Source organism: Limulus polyphemus, unplaced genomic scaffold, assembly GCF_000517525.1.
Source record: "Limulus polyphemus unplaced genomic scaffold, Limulus_polyphemus-2.1.2 Scaffold1268, whole genome shotgun sequence".
Taxonomy (NCBI): Eukaryota; Metazoa; Arthropoda; class Merostomata; order Xiphosura; family Limulidae; genus Limulus; species Limulus polyphemus.
In genome coordinates this window covers 186116-204390 of record NW_013666878.1, presented here as the reverse complement: position 1 = coordinate 204390, position 18275 = coordinate 186116, and the positions used below count along the sequence as shown (strand labels likewise).

The 18275-nt window shown below is 31.9% G+C and overlaps 1 protein-coding gene across 2 annotated transcripts in view; it reads left to right on the top strand.

The window, feature by feature from the left end:
- Positions 1–4475: 4475 nt before the first annotated feature.
- The window catches only part of LOC106462860 (ubiquitin-like modifier-activating enzyme 5), a 37612-nt gene continuing 23812 nt past the window's right edge, over positions 4476–18275 (top strand). Inside the window, exons 1-6 of one of the 2 annotated variants that reach the window (XM_022390249.1) lie at positions 4476–4763; positions 6535–6580; positions 12502–12591; positions 13080–13189; positions 16695–16781; positions 17578–17659. In XM_022390249.1, coding sequence (XP_022245957.1) covers positions 4615–4763; positions 6535–6580; positions 12502–12591; positions 13080–13189; positions 16695–16781; positions 17578–17659 — 564 coding nt within the window. In that variant the 5' untranslated portion in view covers positions 4476–4614. The remainder of the gene's footprint in view (positions 4764–6534; positions 6581–12501; positions 12592–13079; positions 13190–16694; positions 16782–17577; positions 17660–18275) is intronic. The other variant, XM_013922823.2, reaches the window with a different exon arrangement.

Here is an 18275-nt window from a genome sequence, read left to right as displayed (position 1 = left end):
TTTCAGGAGGCAAAGGAGGTTCAAATTGTTAGAGTACAGTCAAAACTGAGTTACGCCCAAGCACTCCAAATTGTTGCACAGAAACGACAGCCTGTGGAAACAAACCATCTGCCTAACGAACCACAGAAACCTCGATCTCCCGACAAATGTAACGAAAACACTTCTCAACAGGATAGTGCTTCAAATAGTCATCGTATGTCACCTCAACTGTTTGAACAAATCGTTACTTTCGTAGCCAAAATAATTTCGATCGCTCAAGACCAGTCCTTTTGGCAAAAAAATTGCAGAAAAACGAGGATATCTTTCATAACCGAATTGGCAAGTACCATTTTTGGTTACGATATTAATCCAGACTCAATTTATGAACTTTACCAAGTAAGTGATCCTACAAATAAACAATAGGCCCTTTACAAATATTACAGTGGAATGCCAGGGGCATTAAGGCTCATGCTTCATTCCTTATTCGTTACATTGAAACTCATTATATTATCTGTATTCAGGAATCGTTTCTCAAACCCCATATAAAATTCTGCATACACGGTTATAAACCTATTCGAAAAGATCGAGAACACTCAGCAAAGGGAGGTGTACTAACTCTTGTCAAGAATCGCTTGCTGTTTACTGTCGTTACTTGCCCAGAAAATATAGAAGCTGTTGGGATTCAGTGTCAGACTTTTATGGGAAGTGTCACGATATTTAATATTTATAACCCTGGTGTCGCCATTGATCCTGTTGAGTATCGAGAGTTTTTTCTTCCTAATAGTATACTTTGTGGAGATTTTAATGCTTTACAACCCTTTATGGGGTGGAACAAAAACTGACTGTCGAGGTCAGATTTAGGTGCAGTGTTAAATAATTTTCTGATGTTGACATTGTTTATATAAAACGCCAATGAAGTAAAACTGGTAGACTTGGAGCCACCCGTAAAGATGCTAGTATAGTCTGAGAAACTAGCTAGTTTCTCCTTGGCCAAGGACAAAAGCAAATAACTTTGCTCCCGTTTTTTACCAGCATAATTAAGACTGACGTCGACATCAGGGGTTGGAATCTCCCAAGGAGGAAAGGGAAAATATTTGTATTTTGCAACATTTTGTAGGTTCACGGACGAGAAGAAGTCTTCAGTTTTTATCGACATTGGTGAGTTATTTTGGTGAAAGGTTCCGTAATAATCTTGCCAATTCTTTTGAATGAAATGAACGGAATAATCGTAACACAAAGATCTTGCTATAAATTTGAGTTGGATCTTCCGTCTCTGCAGGTCAAGGGGTAGGACACCACAGTCCACTTCCATAGCCGATATATGGGTGTGTTTCAATGCTCCACAACATAATCGCAGACAACGATTCTGAATAACGTCCAGTTGTTTAAGGACTGAGCGACTCGCAGAGTCATAAATGATACTGCCATAATCAATGACGGATCTTATTAAGGTTTTGTACATAAGTATTAAATTCTTTTTGGACGCTCCCCAACGTGTGCCAGAAACACATTCAAGCAAATTGAATCGCTTAGCACATTTGTGCGAGACATAGGTGTTATGACGCGTCCAATTTAACCTGGAATCAAAGATAACTCCAAGAAATTTGTGGTGAGTGATGGAGACTAGTTGATGGTTATTAAAACTTAATTTCACAGTGCTTGAAGTACGAGAAAAAGGTAGAACTGCAGACTTTAGGGCTGAAACCGTAAAGCCCCATTTAAAAAACCAATCGGCTAAATTATCCAGATTTGTTTGAAGACAGGTTTGAATGTGATTAATATTACGAGCAGTTTTTCCAGAGGGCTAGATCATCAGCTAAAATACTATAATTCGTACCATTATTAATGAAGGAAGAACTAAGATCATTAATCATTAGAAGGAATAAATTAGGGCTAATAACACAACCCTGGGGAGTGCCATTTTCCGAGACTCTTTCCCCAGAGACGACTCCATTGACTCTGACCTTAAAGGATCGGTTTGAAAGAAAGTCTTTAATAAGAGTTGGCCATCAAAACCATAACTATTGAGTTTATATAACAAACCTTCTTTCCAGACCATATCGTATGCTCGTTCAATATCCAAGAATACAGACACTGCCTTGCCTCTGTTACATAATGATTTGTTGACATCTTCATGTAGCCCTACCAAATGATCAAGTGGTGACTTCTTCCAACGGAAACCAGACTGAAACTGGTCGAAAAGTTTATGTTTTTCACAATACCAATTCAAACAGTATGCAATCATTCGTTCCATAATTTTACACATGGTAGAAGTAAGAGCAGTTGGTCGATACGATGTAACAGAACTTGGATCCTTGTCTGGCTTAGGGATTGGACAAACTATGGCATGTTTCCAGGCTGAAGGGTGGGTACCTTCATTCCATACCTTATTGAAATATTTCAGCAGCTTTAACAAAAAATTGGGCGAAACATTTTTATAGATTTTATAAGGAATTCGATCGTCACCAGGGGCCGAGTTTTTAGATGTCTTTATTGCTCGGTTAATTTCACCGATCGTGAATTGAGCATTCAACCCTTTACTATTGTTTGGCTTCTTTGTAAAGGTGGCATAGTAGTCATGTTCAAATAATTCGAGTGAATAATTGTCGGAACTGCTGATGTGGGCAAATTGATCAGATAGCGCATTTGCCTTTTCAACATCCGCCAGATATGTTGATCCAAGAGTTTTAAGGGTAGGAATACAGATAGAACCCCCACCATTCATACGCTTTACGAATTTCCATATTTTACTTAAATTTGATGAACGGTTGAAACTAGAGCAGTAATTATGCCAGAATCGTTGTTGGAGTTCTCGAACCGTACGTTGACAAATGGCCTTCTGCTTTTTATACTCAATATAATCGTCTAAGAGACGGGTTTTAAGAGCTTTCTTCCTACTCTTGTGTTTTTGTTTAACTGCTTTCTCACATTCCATATTCCAATAAGGGGTTTATGTTTTCCACAGTCTGTGGTTGATAGTGGGATAAATTTCTCTGCTCCTTCCAAAATAATAGTTATTAGACGAGAATGTACAGATTCAACAGAAGAAGACATATCTATGTTTTGAATGGAAGAATCAAGGAACGTATGGAAGTTGAGCCAGTTTGCTTTGTTAAAGTTACAGAAGGCCGTTGTACTCCTAACTTCAAGAGGGATCTTAACAGATGTAATGACCGGGAGGTGGTCACTTCCCAGGTCATCATCTAGAACATCCCAGGTAGCAAGACTAGCAAGTTTACTGTCTACAATAGTGAGATCTAGAGGAGAGAGATTACCCCAAACAAGATATGTCTCACGACCGTCATTTAATACCACTTTGTCAGATTCCATAACTAGATCTCCGAGCTTCTGTATATAAGGCTGAACTGTTTGCTATCTTACAAGCCCTTCTGTGGCTGGAAGATTCCGAGGTTACGAAAGCTCTGGTAGTCAGTGATTCTTTAAGTTCATTACTTTCGATTAAGAACGGTTCCTTTACATCTAACCCAATGTTACTGAGTGAAGTATTTATATACCTTATCCGATTATGTCGCCGTACGGTCATCAAATTTCTTTGGGTCCCTAGCCATATAGGAATCCAGGGAAATGAGATAGTTGATCATTTTGCAAAGAATGCGTTAGCATATCCTGGGGTCACAAAGTTTCTATTGAACTTCGTGACCTCTATGGTCAAGTTTATTAATTCATTTTAGACACCTGGCAGCGTAGATGGAATTCCGTGCAACATTCCAATATCTACAAGAAAATTGTTCCTGTTGTTTCTTCTCACATCAAGTATGAATGTACGAACAGACATCAAGAAGTTATTATCACACGCCTCCGGTTTAATTGCACAGGTCTAAATGGGCATCTGTACCAAATAAAAGTACACCCAAATGGTAAATGGAGCCATTGTTCAATTTTTGAACACCCAGAACACGCTTTCATGGAATGTACATATTACCAAAGAGATCGAGTAGCCATAAAACAACAGATGGGTAACATAAAAGTCCCTTTTACCTACCTTTCTCTATTAACTATGAATTGTCTCTATCCCGCAATATATCTGTAACTTCGTTATAATAAATAACATAAAAATTTAATGTCCTTTTCTTCTTACTAATAGGGCTACTTGTTTTGTCCTTGTCTCCATTGGCTGGAGTGGCCTCAGTCGAGAAGAACTAACTATGTAAACTTTTTCCTTATGTATTTTCCAATAACACGACCTTGTAGGATTTTTAGTGTAACACAATTAACTACAAACACAACAACAAAAAAGTATAATAATAAAAAAGAAAATGGGGAAAAAATGTATGTATGTATATGTAACTACCAACTTTTCCTTAATGCTAAATGGCAGAGTGACGAATGTATCTAGTTCAACTAGATCAGATCGGTGAAATTGGAGGCATATCATCTGCTGATGGCGCTCCCATAACTCGCAAAAAAAAGTATATCACTTGAGATTTTTAAAATGTTATTCTAGATGGAGCTACTGTGTAGCTTCACGTGTCCATCCGAGAAAAATTAGATTTAAAGTCGTACTGCTTGTTGTAAGCAGTAGTACGTGGAGCGTTAATTAGACTGTACTAAGGATAATAGCAGTGTATAACATATGGTGTTACTAGACTAACTATTATTGAGAAATTTTGAATAATGAGTTCAGTAGAAGAATTGATAGCCAAAATAAAGATCTTGGAAGATCAACTACGTCAAAAGAAAGAGAATGAAAGTGTTGAAACTGTTACTGTTAGGGACAAAATTACGAGCATGAGTGCTGAGGTTGTAGACTCCAATCCGTACAGGTATAGACATGATATATCATATAGTATAGTGTGCCTTCTCAGCTTCTGTCTCTATTAAATCTTAACGCTTATTGTGACTCTTTCAACCAAAGAAATATGAGGCAGACTAGTGGTATTCAGACTTCATTAGTCGTATTTTTTATGTGTGAATCTATTATTGCGTTTAAATACCTAAAATTTAAAAACATTTGTATATATATATATAATTTATATGACCCATTGACACTTGTGTGATGTATATGATCTTGCTTAAGATATTGCTACAGATGGAGCTGAAGAAGGTTAATTTAACAAGTAGATTGTGCAGTATTTACATTGTAGTCTTACAAATTGCTGGGAATTTAGTGTTAATTAGTCTTGCACAAAATGAAAAAATTTTCTGGCAGTATGCCGTATGCTTTTAATATTGATGTTTTGTTTGTATAATAATATAACTTATATAAGTATTTCAATATTTATTCCAAATTGAAATAGGGAAATGTATTTCATTATGCATTATTTTGCAGGGATATCACATTCAATAGTAAATTATTTATATCTGTAATACTTACCACAAGTTTCACATTGTATTTCATGCTCTGTCCCAGTTTTTAATACTGTTTAACTTCTTCTGGTCATGAAAAACTCAACACCATCAGTCTCTTCAAGAATCTTAGTAAGAGCAGCCCAAATTGAAAAGTTATAGCTCAAGAACTTATTTAAAATGATGACAATAATAATAATGAACATCCTAAAACAAACTCCCAACAATGGCACTCACAGTAAAAACATTCACATTTAACCCCACTTTTTTGCTGTATTCTGCTAAGACGATTTTTAGTTCACTTCTTAAATATTTCCTCAATTCAATGGGAATCCAAGTTTTTGATTAACCTTTTGTTTTGATTTTTACCTATATACTACACCAACCAGTAGTACTTCAGACATTTTTGGTTTCTTTTTAAGCTACTTTAGTTGGACACCATACAGTAGTTACTGTTGGCTTAAGTATTTTAGCTGTACCAGTAAATTTAAATGTACAAATTAAAGCCATCTTTCGATTTTTAAAGAGATACAGTACATAACAATTTGTTGTGGATTGAAAATATTAAATTAACTATTTTGGAAAATAAAATTTACTTTTGCTTATTTTAGAATAGAATATTATTTTTTATTTAGCAAATTTCCCTGTATTTGTAGAACAAAAAGAGGTGATTTTTTCTCTAATATATATTATGTTTGAAATATGATAAAATCTTTTAGATTTCAAGCTTAAAATGTTGTTGCTTTCAAAGTAAGTGTTTTTCTTTAAAAAAATATGTACAACTTATTGAGTGGGTACTTTCATGAAAATAAGTTATTTTCAATTGTTAAATGAAACCTACACGTAAATATATTTATTCAGTAATGATTTTTTTTTCTGAAACGAACAGTTGTAGCCCATTAACGCCCACAACGTGACTGATACGTTAAATACAGTTGCAGCTCAATAACAGCTATAGCATGACTGAAACATCAAATACAGTTGTATCCCATTAACAGCTATAATGTGACTGATACATAATGTTTTATTCAAACCTGAACTAAACACAATTGCAGCTCATAAACAAGATGCTTCAGATGATTAATATTTATATACCTGTGTCTGCCTCTCTGTTTCCTTGTATATGTATCTAAATGTCTTATTTTACATCTATCTATTAATTTTTTTTCCATCATTATCTGTGTGTATGTATGAATGGGTGTATATATATAGGTATAGATATCTTATGTTTTTTATTTGGTTTTTTAGCCGGTTGATGGCTCTGAAGAGAATGGGAATTGTGGAAAACTATGAGGTTTGTTTCTGTCTTTTGATTTATTCATAACTTGGAAATAAGTTTTGTAAAGATCAGTGATGAACAAACTGCCATGAGGAAGCATGTTGGATGTTCATGTCATAACAATCTGCTTGATGATACAACACTAAGAAACTCCTATTAATTCAAACTTGTAACACTTCTGAGTTTCAAGCAATATCTAAGTCATTCTCTGTGTTCAGAAACATCTGGAATATCAGTCTTTAGTTCTATTTTATTTTCCACTAGGCAAGATTACAATTCAGTGCAGGACAATTATTGACTATTAATAAGACATCTGATCAAGATATTTACATAGGGTGATGCATTAAATTAAACACAACTATGTACTATGGTTATCGCAACAAAAACCTAAGTACTACCTAGTCAGCCATTTTGTCGAACTATGATATAGTATTAGTCTATTAACTATAATCAAGATTGTGCCTATATTATGTGTAAACAAATCCCAAAGAAATCTCAACTGAAAATAGAGAATAAGATGAATAAATATGAACATAATAATAAATAAGAAAAATGAAATAATTTTGTGTTCATTTTGGAGTCAAGATAATTTCTACATATGAGAGTAACTATTGCAGTAATACTTATATTGATGAGAGTAAGGAAAACTTTGTGGTTAATCACTAGCTTGAGTTGTATTTTTGTTTTTATTACTGGTGCCGTTATAAAGCCTTTACTTTAAAGTGTTTCAATATTAGATTTAAAATGTTTATTCTGAGTATATTCATAAACTGATGATAATGCAAATGTGAAAATGTTTTATTCTCATTGTTCATTTTTGAAGTGGCTATTTAAATGTACATATTCTGATAAATGTTAGCAATTACTTACAATAAAAAAAATATTTTCACAGTACATGTATTTAAAACTTGTAGTTAATTTTCAGGTATTACACACACACTGTTGTTTGTTATTATTTAGAATTTTTCATAAGCTCTGTTTTCTCTCATATCAGTTGAAACACTGCTTTGTTTAATTTAAAAAGTATATTAGATGCATTGCCAGTCAGTTTTCTGAAAAATATTTCTGCAATACATATTCTGGTTTATAGGAATGATTTTTATTCATTGTGATTTAACCTTCTTCATTGAATTAGTCAGCTGTTTTCTTGGGAACACCAATTTTTACTTTATTTACAAGTTCACTGAGAAGTATAGAATATTTCAGTGTTTTGTAGTTGTAAAATGTAATATTCAATAATAAAATCAATGAGTAGAAATCTGCCTAAAATGGAAATTTTAGCATGTTCTTATTTGTATGAAAGATATTTTTTCTACTTCAAACCTTAAATAAACATTAGCTGTAAAAATAGCCTAGCAAGCACCAAATTGGCTGAACTTTATTGAACTTGTACATGAGTAGCAAGCACTGAATTGATAAATTTGTGTTAAAACAGGTACACGAACAGTAAGCATGCTGAACGTATAAACTTGGGTTAAACTGGTATATAAGTAGCAAGCAAATTGAATGGGTCATGGGTGAAAGGCCATGTCATCTTGTTTGTTTTCTTGCATTCAAAATTTTAATGAACTACTGTTTCATGAATTTTTGTCAATAAGTTTGGTATCAACCTGTAGATTATAATTCAAATTTTAGTACTATACATTACTAATTTTTTTAATTTAAAAGTATATATTAAAAGACACAGATAAACATCGATTTTTGACTGTCACATGGTATGTTGAATGCAGCACTGGTTCAAATTAGATGTTTGTGAAGTCTATAGTTTCGTACGAATTAAAAATTCAAATTACCGATATTGACAAGCTAGAATATAAATTAAGAAGGTCTCATCTTTTCTATTTGCTCATGTAATAAATCAAACACAGTGGCAACCAGCCCACCTCTATCCATTTTTGGAAACACTCCCTTATATACACTTACTACTATATATGACATGAATAACTAATCAGAAGCTCAAAATGTCCCCTAGTAGCTTTCTCAGCCATTTTAACAGGCTTGGTGCCATTTCTTTCTTTTGAACCAATATTTTAACAATTTAGGGTGTGTCTTTAGTCTGCTCTAAATTTCATATTTTTTTTTACACTAAAATACATCTTAGTTACTAAGCTTGATAAATTATAGTGGAATTCTATGGTATTGATGTAGTAATTTATGATTTTTTTTAGTTATTCAAATGTGTGTATAAATAAATATATATATATATATATATATATATAAACCTAAAAAAAATTTGTTTCATATCCTCTACATGCACAATTTTTAAAGGGTTAGCAACCTACGATAAGCAGCAACCGAGTACAAAGGTCATAACTAGAAGACATAATTGTTTGCTTTACTTCTTTATTTACGGTTCTGTGTTTTACAAAAAATAGGTTAAAGAGTTTGTTTCAAAATAGCAATAATCTATATACATATATAATGTATAATAATTGAAATGTGACTGTATTTTACAAAATAATAGTCCACTAAAACACAGTCAAGACAAATTACTTTGCACAGACCAAAGGTCAGTTTTATGTTATTTGATACGGTAACGTGAGTGCACGTGAGCTGCATGAGAAAAACATTGCTTTACAAATCTTAAGACTTAATAAAAAAATTTGATATTTTGCATATGAAAGCATTGTAATACTTACTGATAATCTGCCAAATTTCATTAACGTTCGCTTACCAATTTAAAAGCTATAGCATGAAAACTATAACAAGCACAAAATGGTTCCGAGGTTGGTCCCAGGGACCGAGCCTGTGCTGAAAGAGTTAAACAGGTATATGAGGAGCAATCACACTGAATGGATAGAGTTGGTTTAAACAGGTACAGGAGTAGTAAGCACACTAAATGTATAGACTTGGGTTAAACAGTTACATTATTACAAGTACACTGAATGAATAGACTTGGTTTAAACAGGTACAGGAGTAGTAAGCACACTAAATGTATAGACATGGGTTAAACAGGTACAGGAGTAGTAAGCACACTAAATGTATAGACATGGGTTAAACAGGTGCAGGAGTAGTAAGCACACTAAATGTATAGACTTGGGTTAAACAGGTACATTATTACAAGTACACTGAATGGATAGACTTGGGTACCGGAAAAGGTAATTACAATATTTCAGTTATCACTATAGGAATAATTACTAGACTATGACAAAGGATGTAATATGAATCTTTTTCATTACACATGTATTCTGTAAGTAAGGTATACACTTGTTTCATTATTGTTACTTTCATTATGAGTATAGGTTAGAATGTTTAATGTATCTAGTTTTTTGGTTTTTCTATTATTACAGTTCTGTTTTAGAGATTCACACACATTTTTATCAGTTGTATATAGCAAAACGTTTGTTTGTTTTATTCACAATGTTTCACCAGGATTACAGGTTTGTGGTACAAGAACTAAGGCTAACAGAATTTAATTTAAAAAATTGAATCATGTGAGAATCTATATCAATAGTAATCTACTAACACGTAACTAAGCAATTGTAAACTTAATAAAATAATTTATTATTGAACTATCAAATTGAGGAATATATAAGTAAAGCTTTTAAGCCTGAGTAAGTATTGAAATTCATTCTATATAGAAGAGAGAAGGAATCAATTAAAATAGATAAAAATGAACACCTTTATATTTGTTTAAGAATAGGGTTATGTTGTTTTATTAATAGGTTTCTTTTATTTTTTTGTCTATTAATGTTGTCTTCTCTGCTGAAGATTTTTATCTTAGAAGAATCAAAAGAATGATTGTTGCTAGACATGTGATGAAAAACATGAGATGTAGATTTTAAATGTTCATGCAAATAAGTAGAAAGTTGTGTGTTTATTTCACCAATATAATAGCTTTGGCAATCTGTACATTATCCATATACTTTTTCGGTAGTAAATGAGCTATCTTCTTTCCAGGTAAAAATGTAAGTTGTACTTTAATGTTAAATTTATACTCTCTGACTGGTTTTAGCTGAGATAAGTTTGGGATGAATAGTAAAATACAAGTGACAGGAACATCTTTGAAAGAATCATTTTCTGTGTCAATTTGTGGCTTATTTTCAAAGGAAGCATGACTTTATTAACAACAATGGTGGGGGGATTATTTTTACACAAAATTGAAATCTTAGATTTTTTTTAAACAATTGATGATGGAACTTATGATTTTATTTGTACAAGTAGCACTTTTTAATATACCTAGCTTTTGGCATTGGTCATGAAGGGAATTCCAAGGAACATAAAGTGCAGTGCGAGTGTTCTTATGAAATATGGAGGTTTGGAAGCCTTTGTTTGTCTTTTTAACATGAAAATTTAGCTTTTTCTAATATTTAATTATTTTAGAGATTGTTTTGCATTGTTAGCTTAATTTCCCCAAAAGGGGGCCAAAGGCCACCTAGAGGGGTTACCTGTTTTAACCACTCACACAACTATACAGTAGTGTGTTGTCTGTCAGTCAGTCAGTAGACATTAAAATTATGCCAAATAAGGAATGCTTAATTTTCTAATTTGTTCTGTCATGGTGTCAGTAAAATATGTACATGCCATGGATCACCAGAAGAATTATGCACTCTGGAGGCTACAACACAGCATGACATATGAACTTCAAAAGCAAGAAAACTTTCAGAGATCCTGCAGAAGTACATCTAGTCTATCACTAAGCATGGTAGTAAAAATAAAGAAAGAACAAAAGAATAATCTGAAGTAATACTCAGGGTATCAAGGAGATCAAATATTTATGCAACTGACAGATCTGTGTACACGTTATTGATGTCTGAGTTTAAAAACACCTGTTTCTGAATTATTAAAACAATACATTATGTAGAGGTCTACTTTTCTTAAAATTTTCAGTAGGGCTGTGCCTGGCAGCTGTGTGTGTATTCATGGTATCATACTTCATGACCTTGGATCTGTATGATGTCCTCCCTGTTAATCGACATGACCCTAGTGTTTGGTGGAGTCAATTGTATGCACATGCAGTGAGTTGGGGTAAAGTTGGATAGCATAAGTTTGATAAATATCCTCTTAACATTGGTCCAGCCTGCTGGGGTGCTTGTACCATCCTGGAGGAACCATATGAGCTTTACTGGCCATTATTGTAATCCAAAATTAGAGAAACTGACAAAACTGATGTGATATTAACAATATATATCACCATTGAATTATGAAAATATAACAACTGTTCACTTATCAACCAACTTCAATAAAAGTGTTTAGAAAAAAAGAGGAGAAACAAGTAATAAAAAAAAGTTGCAAAAATTAAGTATGATGTAGGAATGGCAATGCCGGAAAACACAGAAACAAAGTCGTGATGAATACAAAAATCACTACATAAGTAGCCAAATCTTTGCAAGAATAACATTTATCTACAACTAAATATTACATTCCTGTCAATTGCATGAATTCAGGTTTGAACAAAAGCATTTAAGCTGAATGGTGCTTTACAGTTTTACAATGGCAAATAACCATAAGCTTGTAAGATTGACTCAGTATTTACTGGCTACTTTTGTAGAGATTTTTGTATGTTTGTGTATCATCCCTACCTTGTTTCTGCACTTTTTGGCATTGCCATCCCTACATCATATTTAATTTTTACAATTTCTTTTTCTATTACTTGTGTATTTAGGTCCAACCTAAACTTCCTAAGCTGGTCAAACCACTTGAGATATTATTGGGATTATGACCAAAAATATTGTTGATGTTTTAGGTACCCAAGTGATAAAACAATGCATTCTAATCTTTATAAGTAAGCAGGTAATAAATAAAGTATCTATAATTGGATTTCTCTTTACAAGGTTGATTTTTAGCTTTAAATTGGTAGCTTACTCTGATCAGAAGTTAATATTAGTTATATAATAGTATTTTATCTTGATATTTTGCATGCTGCATTTTTCATTAATTACTACTTATTTTGAATTATTTATTAATCACTAATTGATTGTTCTTCCTTCTTTTAGAAAATTAGAGAATTTACTGTTGCAGTTGTAGGTATTGGAGGAGTTGGAAGTGTGACAGCTGAAATGCTTACTAGGTGTGGGATTGGAAAGGTTTGCATATTTAACTTTAGCATTTATGTATATCAAAGCAATAAGAAATTCACAAACACTAGTGTTTTTGGGACAAATTTTTGTTACGTATATTACTTGGTTAAAAAGACACTTTCTATTGTGTTAGCATAAATTGTTCATCAGGCAGTATGTTTCTGTTCTATTATTCTTATGAGCTTTTCATTATAAAGTAGAAAAACAGACTATTAAATATATGAGTTAAATAATAACACCATACACTTGTGAAACTTGAATCTGAAAGTTTTTGTGTAAATCTTGCATAAACTTAAGAATAACTTATTTATTCAAATAAAGTGCTGAATTTCTTGAGCAAAATAAATGGAACTGAAGAAATACATTATATGTATACTTATGTGCACCTAGAACCACATATTTTATGGTGTAGATGTGCAATAAATATATAAAAAATATGTAATTGTATGACTCATCTTCTAAGATAAATTATGAAAGGGTAATTTTATTTACAGCTGTTGTTGTTTGATTATGACAAAGTGGAGCTTGCTAACATGAACAGGCTGTTTTTTCAACCACACCAGGCTGGTATGAGTAAAGTAGAAGCAGCTGCCAAGACATTAAAGTAAGAATGTTTTTACCACTTATGTTTTGTATCAAGTTAGTACGTTTGGTTCATTAGTACGTTAAGTTTTATTAACTCGTTTTTCTAACCACATGACACTTGTAACATGGAGTTATGGCCTACGAGTTCTTGAAATTTAACTATTAACCAAATACACTGGAAGCTTCACAAAGCAGTGAAGTGTCACAATCACACAATTCAGAGGTTACAGAAGTTACACTGCTGCATTGATCATATTCATAGCACCATCTGTTGGTGACTTTATAAACTAGTTGTGTTTATAATTGTGAGCTTATGATTTAATTTATTGTGACTTTCTTTTTTACTTTTGTATTTTTTTTTTGTATTGTATCATTTGTTTACTCTTTGAGAGTCAGATTTAAGTTTTCAATTAGGCTAGTGGTTAATTGTGAAATTCTGTTTAACTTTTTGCTTATAATAGTAGAAAGTTTGAAACATTCACCAATTGCAAACTCAAGAATCAGAAAATAAAATTCACCATGTAGCATTTGTTGCATAATTGTGGCTGTAAGACTGCCACTAAACTTTTCTACAGTTACTAGTTATATTTTTTTCAGTAAAGTATAAAAGGTGCCAAAAACAAAGAATATAAGAATTAAAAACGAATATTATAGTACAAAGTATTAGTTTGGGTTTCATACTTTTAGGCTTCCAGGCTTATTATTACTATATATATATAGATACAGCTAGGCCAAGAGTGGCAACATTAGGCCTTGCCCTGGAGATACATACTTCCATATTTTGTACATTTAGCTTTCATGAATGACAGTTACTTTGAAAACATAAATGTTTGTTATCATGGAAGTAGAGTGCTATTTGTATGGCTACATTTTTTTACCAGGTTAACAAATAATACACTGTTTATCCAATAATAAACAAGTTTTCAGTTATACTGACACATTACTTTCTTTAATTAGATAGTTACTTTAAAAAATAAACCTACTAAACAACTGTTTAATTTATAAATATTTAATATATAACATGTATTTAATGCATAGCATATGAATTAGAAAAAGCAGGAATTGTAGCTTAGTAAATTTCTTTTTATCTGTCATGAAGAGGATAGATACTACTTAACTCAAATTGAATTATTACTTGAGGAGATAGAGCCCATACCAAGGCCAGAACCAAATTCCTCAAGTGAAAGTAATATCCTCACTTTAGTTACATTGGGTCCTTGCTATTAAAAATAAATAAAATATTTGTTGCACACTGAGAACCGTACTGTGACCGGACTTCATATTGGAAGGAAGAAGATCCTGTACTTTGACCAGAGCTAAACTGCTCTAATGTGTAAATCACATCAGTCAATCAAGTACCAAAAAATTAAAGGTTAGTTATTATCTACAGAAGTTTAGTATAATTTTACCACATTTTGTTAAGAAAAAAGTGTTGTTAATAACCAGCATTGTAAGGTAATGGAAATTGAAATATGTCAACTCTCAGACTTTCATTTTTAGTGAAGTATGTTGAATGTTTAGAGCATATTTAATGGCAGTAGATTTAAACTTTAAAATCTCAGTGATGTATAAAATTTTGACATAATGTATAGGAGAGTGACAGTGATGAATAAAAACTTTAACAATAATATATAGGAGAGTGACAGTGATGTATAAAAACTTTGACAATAATATATAGGAGAGTGACAGTGATGTATAACTGTGATGTATAACAATAATGTATAGGAGAGTGATAGTGATGTATAACAGAAATAACAATATATAGGAGAGAAACAATGATGTATAACACAGTAATAACGATGTATAGGAGAGCAACAATGATGTATAAAACAGTGATAATAATGCATAGGAGAGGGACAGTGATGTATAAAACTAACAATAATATATAGGAGAGTGATAGTGATGTATAACAGTAATAACAATCTATAGGAGAGAAACAATGATGTATAACACAGTGATAATAATGTATAGGAGAGTGGCAATGATGTATAACACAGTAACAATAATGTATAGGAGATTGGCAATGATGTATAACACAGTAACAATATTGTATAGGAGAGTGGCAATGATGTATAACACAGTAACAATAATGTATAGGAGAGTGGCAATAATGTATAACATAGTAACAATATTGTATAGGAGAGTGGCAATGATGTATAACACAGTAACAATATTATATAGGAGAGTGGCAATGATGTATAACACAGTAACAATAATGTATAGGAGAGTGGCAACGATGTATAACATAGTAACAATATTGTATAGGAGAGTGGCAATGATGTATAACACAGTAACAATATTGTATAGGAGAGTGGCAATGATGTATAACATAGTAACAATAATGTAATAAGGTTTTAAAACCATACCAATTATAAAACAGTTGCATTTTCTGTGAATGATTTTGACTTAAAACATACAACTTGTATTTACCTGTATTAAGAAAAAGATAAACAGTATCCACTTTTTTAGTTCATGAGAACAATGAGAGAGCTTTCATTATTTAATACATGTGTAACAAAAATAATGAGAAAAAATAAATTAAGCCTCACATGAAACCAGCTCACAAAATCAAAAATTTACTTTTAATTTCAATTACTTTACAATGCTGCTTTTTTAATGGTGCATTTTTCCTTAACAAAATATGGCAAATTTATACTACACTTTTGTAGATAAATGACTAACCTATATTCTTTTAAACAACAAAAATGATTAATTGATTGACTTGATTTACACATTAGAGCATTTAGTTCTGGCCAAACTACAGGTTTTTCTCCCTCAAATTAAGGAGTCCTGTCACAGCACATTTATCAGTGTGCAATCTAGGTAGTGTGACATCATCCCTACTTTTGAACTACCAATCACAGCAATCACTTTCATTTTATTATTATTGTGTATCTTTTGCTGTTAAAGCATCCTGTACTGGTCAGAATGTTAAATGTCTTGTATTGTTTAGGATGTCATATACTCCATACCAGTCAAAATGTTAGGCATCCAATACCGATAAGAATGTTATACATCCCATAGTGGTCAGAATAATGAGAATTTTGCAGTGTCCAGAATGTAAATCATCCAGTGATGGTCAGAATGTTAACTGTCCCATGCTGGTGAAAATGTTAACCATCCTATATTTGTCAGAACATTAAGTATGCCATATTCGTCCAAAGTATTTGGTGAAACAATAAAATCACTATCCATATGAAAAACAAGCTAAAAAAACATCAAAATACTTTGACTTTATTTTAATTGAACATGCACATTCAATAGGTTACCAGGTACTGTGGAATGGCAAGGACTGAAAATACAAATATCAAATAAAGAGATAAATGACAAACTGGGGTAAATGTGGTTTTATGTATTGGACCTTACATTTTTATTATTTAACTTCACTTGGGTTTAGTGTGCATTGTGTTTGAGAGTTGTTGCTGTAGAGGAAATCTTGTGCAAAGAAAGAAACATTTGTAAAAGTAAAATATGGTCATTAGATGAAGTAGAAAAAACTACATGAGTGTTCGATCTATTTCCAGTTTCATAAATCCTGATGTGGAGTTTGAAACTTACAATTATAACATCACAACAGTAGAAAACTTCCAACATTTCATGGACAGAGTGAAGTAAGTATAGGTCAGAGGTCTATTTTCATAATTTTACAGATCAAAAAAGATAGTTTTGGATAATTATTTTATTATAATTTTAATAATAGTGTTACACAAGTGACTAATTGAGATGTAATCTTCATTTTTTTGTAATAAAGGTAATTTTCAGGTGGTCAAGATTTAAATTTCTCTCATTAGACACATCTATTGTTTATTATTCTATATCCAAACCTTTTTTTTTTTATTCGTGGAAGTATTTAAAATTCAAATTATTGTGAAACTTAGGAAACCAGAAGGAGAATATATGTTTTCTTATTTGCTTGAATGTAGTACAGTTTAGGGGTAATTATACCTACTGTTAAAGAAACAAATTTTTTATCTTCACTGTAAGTTGTAAATTTTAAACTATTTATCTGACTTTTACTTCCATTTGTGGGCAGCTGTTTGATTTCATTTTCAAGTTAACATTGCTTTAGTTTTAGTTTACAAGCTTGGAAGTTATTTCTACGTTGAAAAAAATGAAGAAAGTTTTGAGTGTGATAAGAATTTTCTGGTTGGTTTTTAGGGTCTAGTTTGTTGAATTAGTAAAGCAATTTGGAAAGCATAGTAAGGTCCCATCATCAAATCTGCTGAGGGCAGATTTTTTTGTTATCCACTTTAACTGCTACATATTCGTAACATTTTAAAATCATTTTATTGTGAATAAAATTGCTAATAAAATGGAAAGCATTTGTTACAAACTGTTCCTTAAAAATAGTATTGTAGATACAGTTACAATAAAGCACCACTGATATATCAATTTTATGTTTTTTAGGTATGGAAGCTTAAAAGGAAAACGGGTAGACCTTGTTCTTAGCTGTGTAGATAACTTTGAAGCAAGAATGGCTATAAATACTGTAAGTTAACTATAGAATCTCAAATGCTAAGCTTCACATATATAATTATGTAAAATGTGTCTGTTTAGAATATTGCTAAGATTTTTGATCATTCTTTCCCAAAATATTGTATTCAGTTGTGGGTGTTTTTTTTGTAATAAATAATATGAAAGATTAAAAAAATATGGAAGTTTAGAAGTGCAGCAGATGGAACTTAAAGGTACTTGTATTTGAAATATATATTTTGGAATGTATACAAATTCCACAACATAATCAAATCAAAGCCCAACTAAACAATATTTGAATTATTTTTCAAAATAGCTACCACGTTTTGAACATTTAAGGTGTATTTAATAGCTAAGAATGTGTACTATAATATAATACTATGTATACATGAAGGTGCATTTTTACAGTTAACAGGTGCTGAGGTTGAATTCTCTGTAATGATTTTTACAACCATAACACAGGCCTGCGATGGTTTTATTGTCTTGAAATTGTTACATGTTATACAGTAATTCCTGTATGCTGAATCCGGAAATATCCATTTTTCTCCATCACATACAGATTTTTCACAAACTGTTATAATGCAATACATAAAAGAAAGACCACACACGTAGTTTTGAGACTTAAAGACATA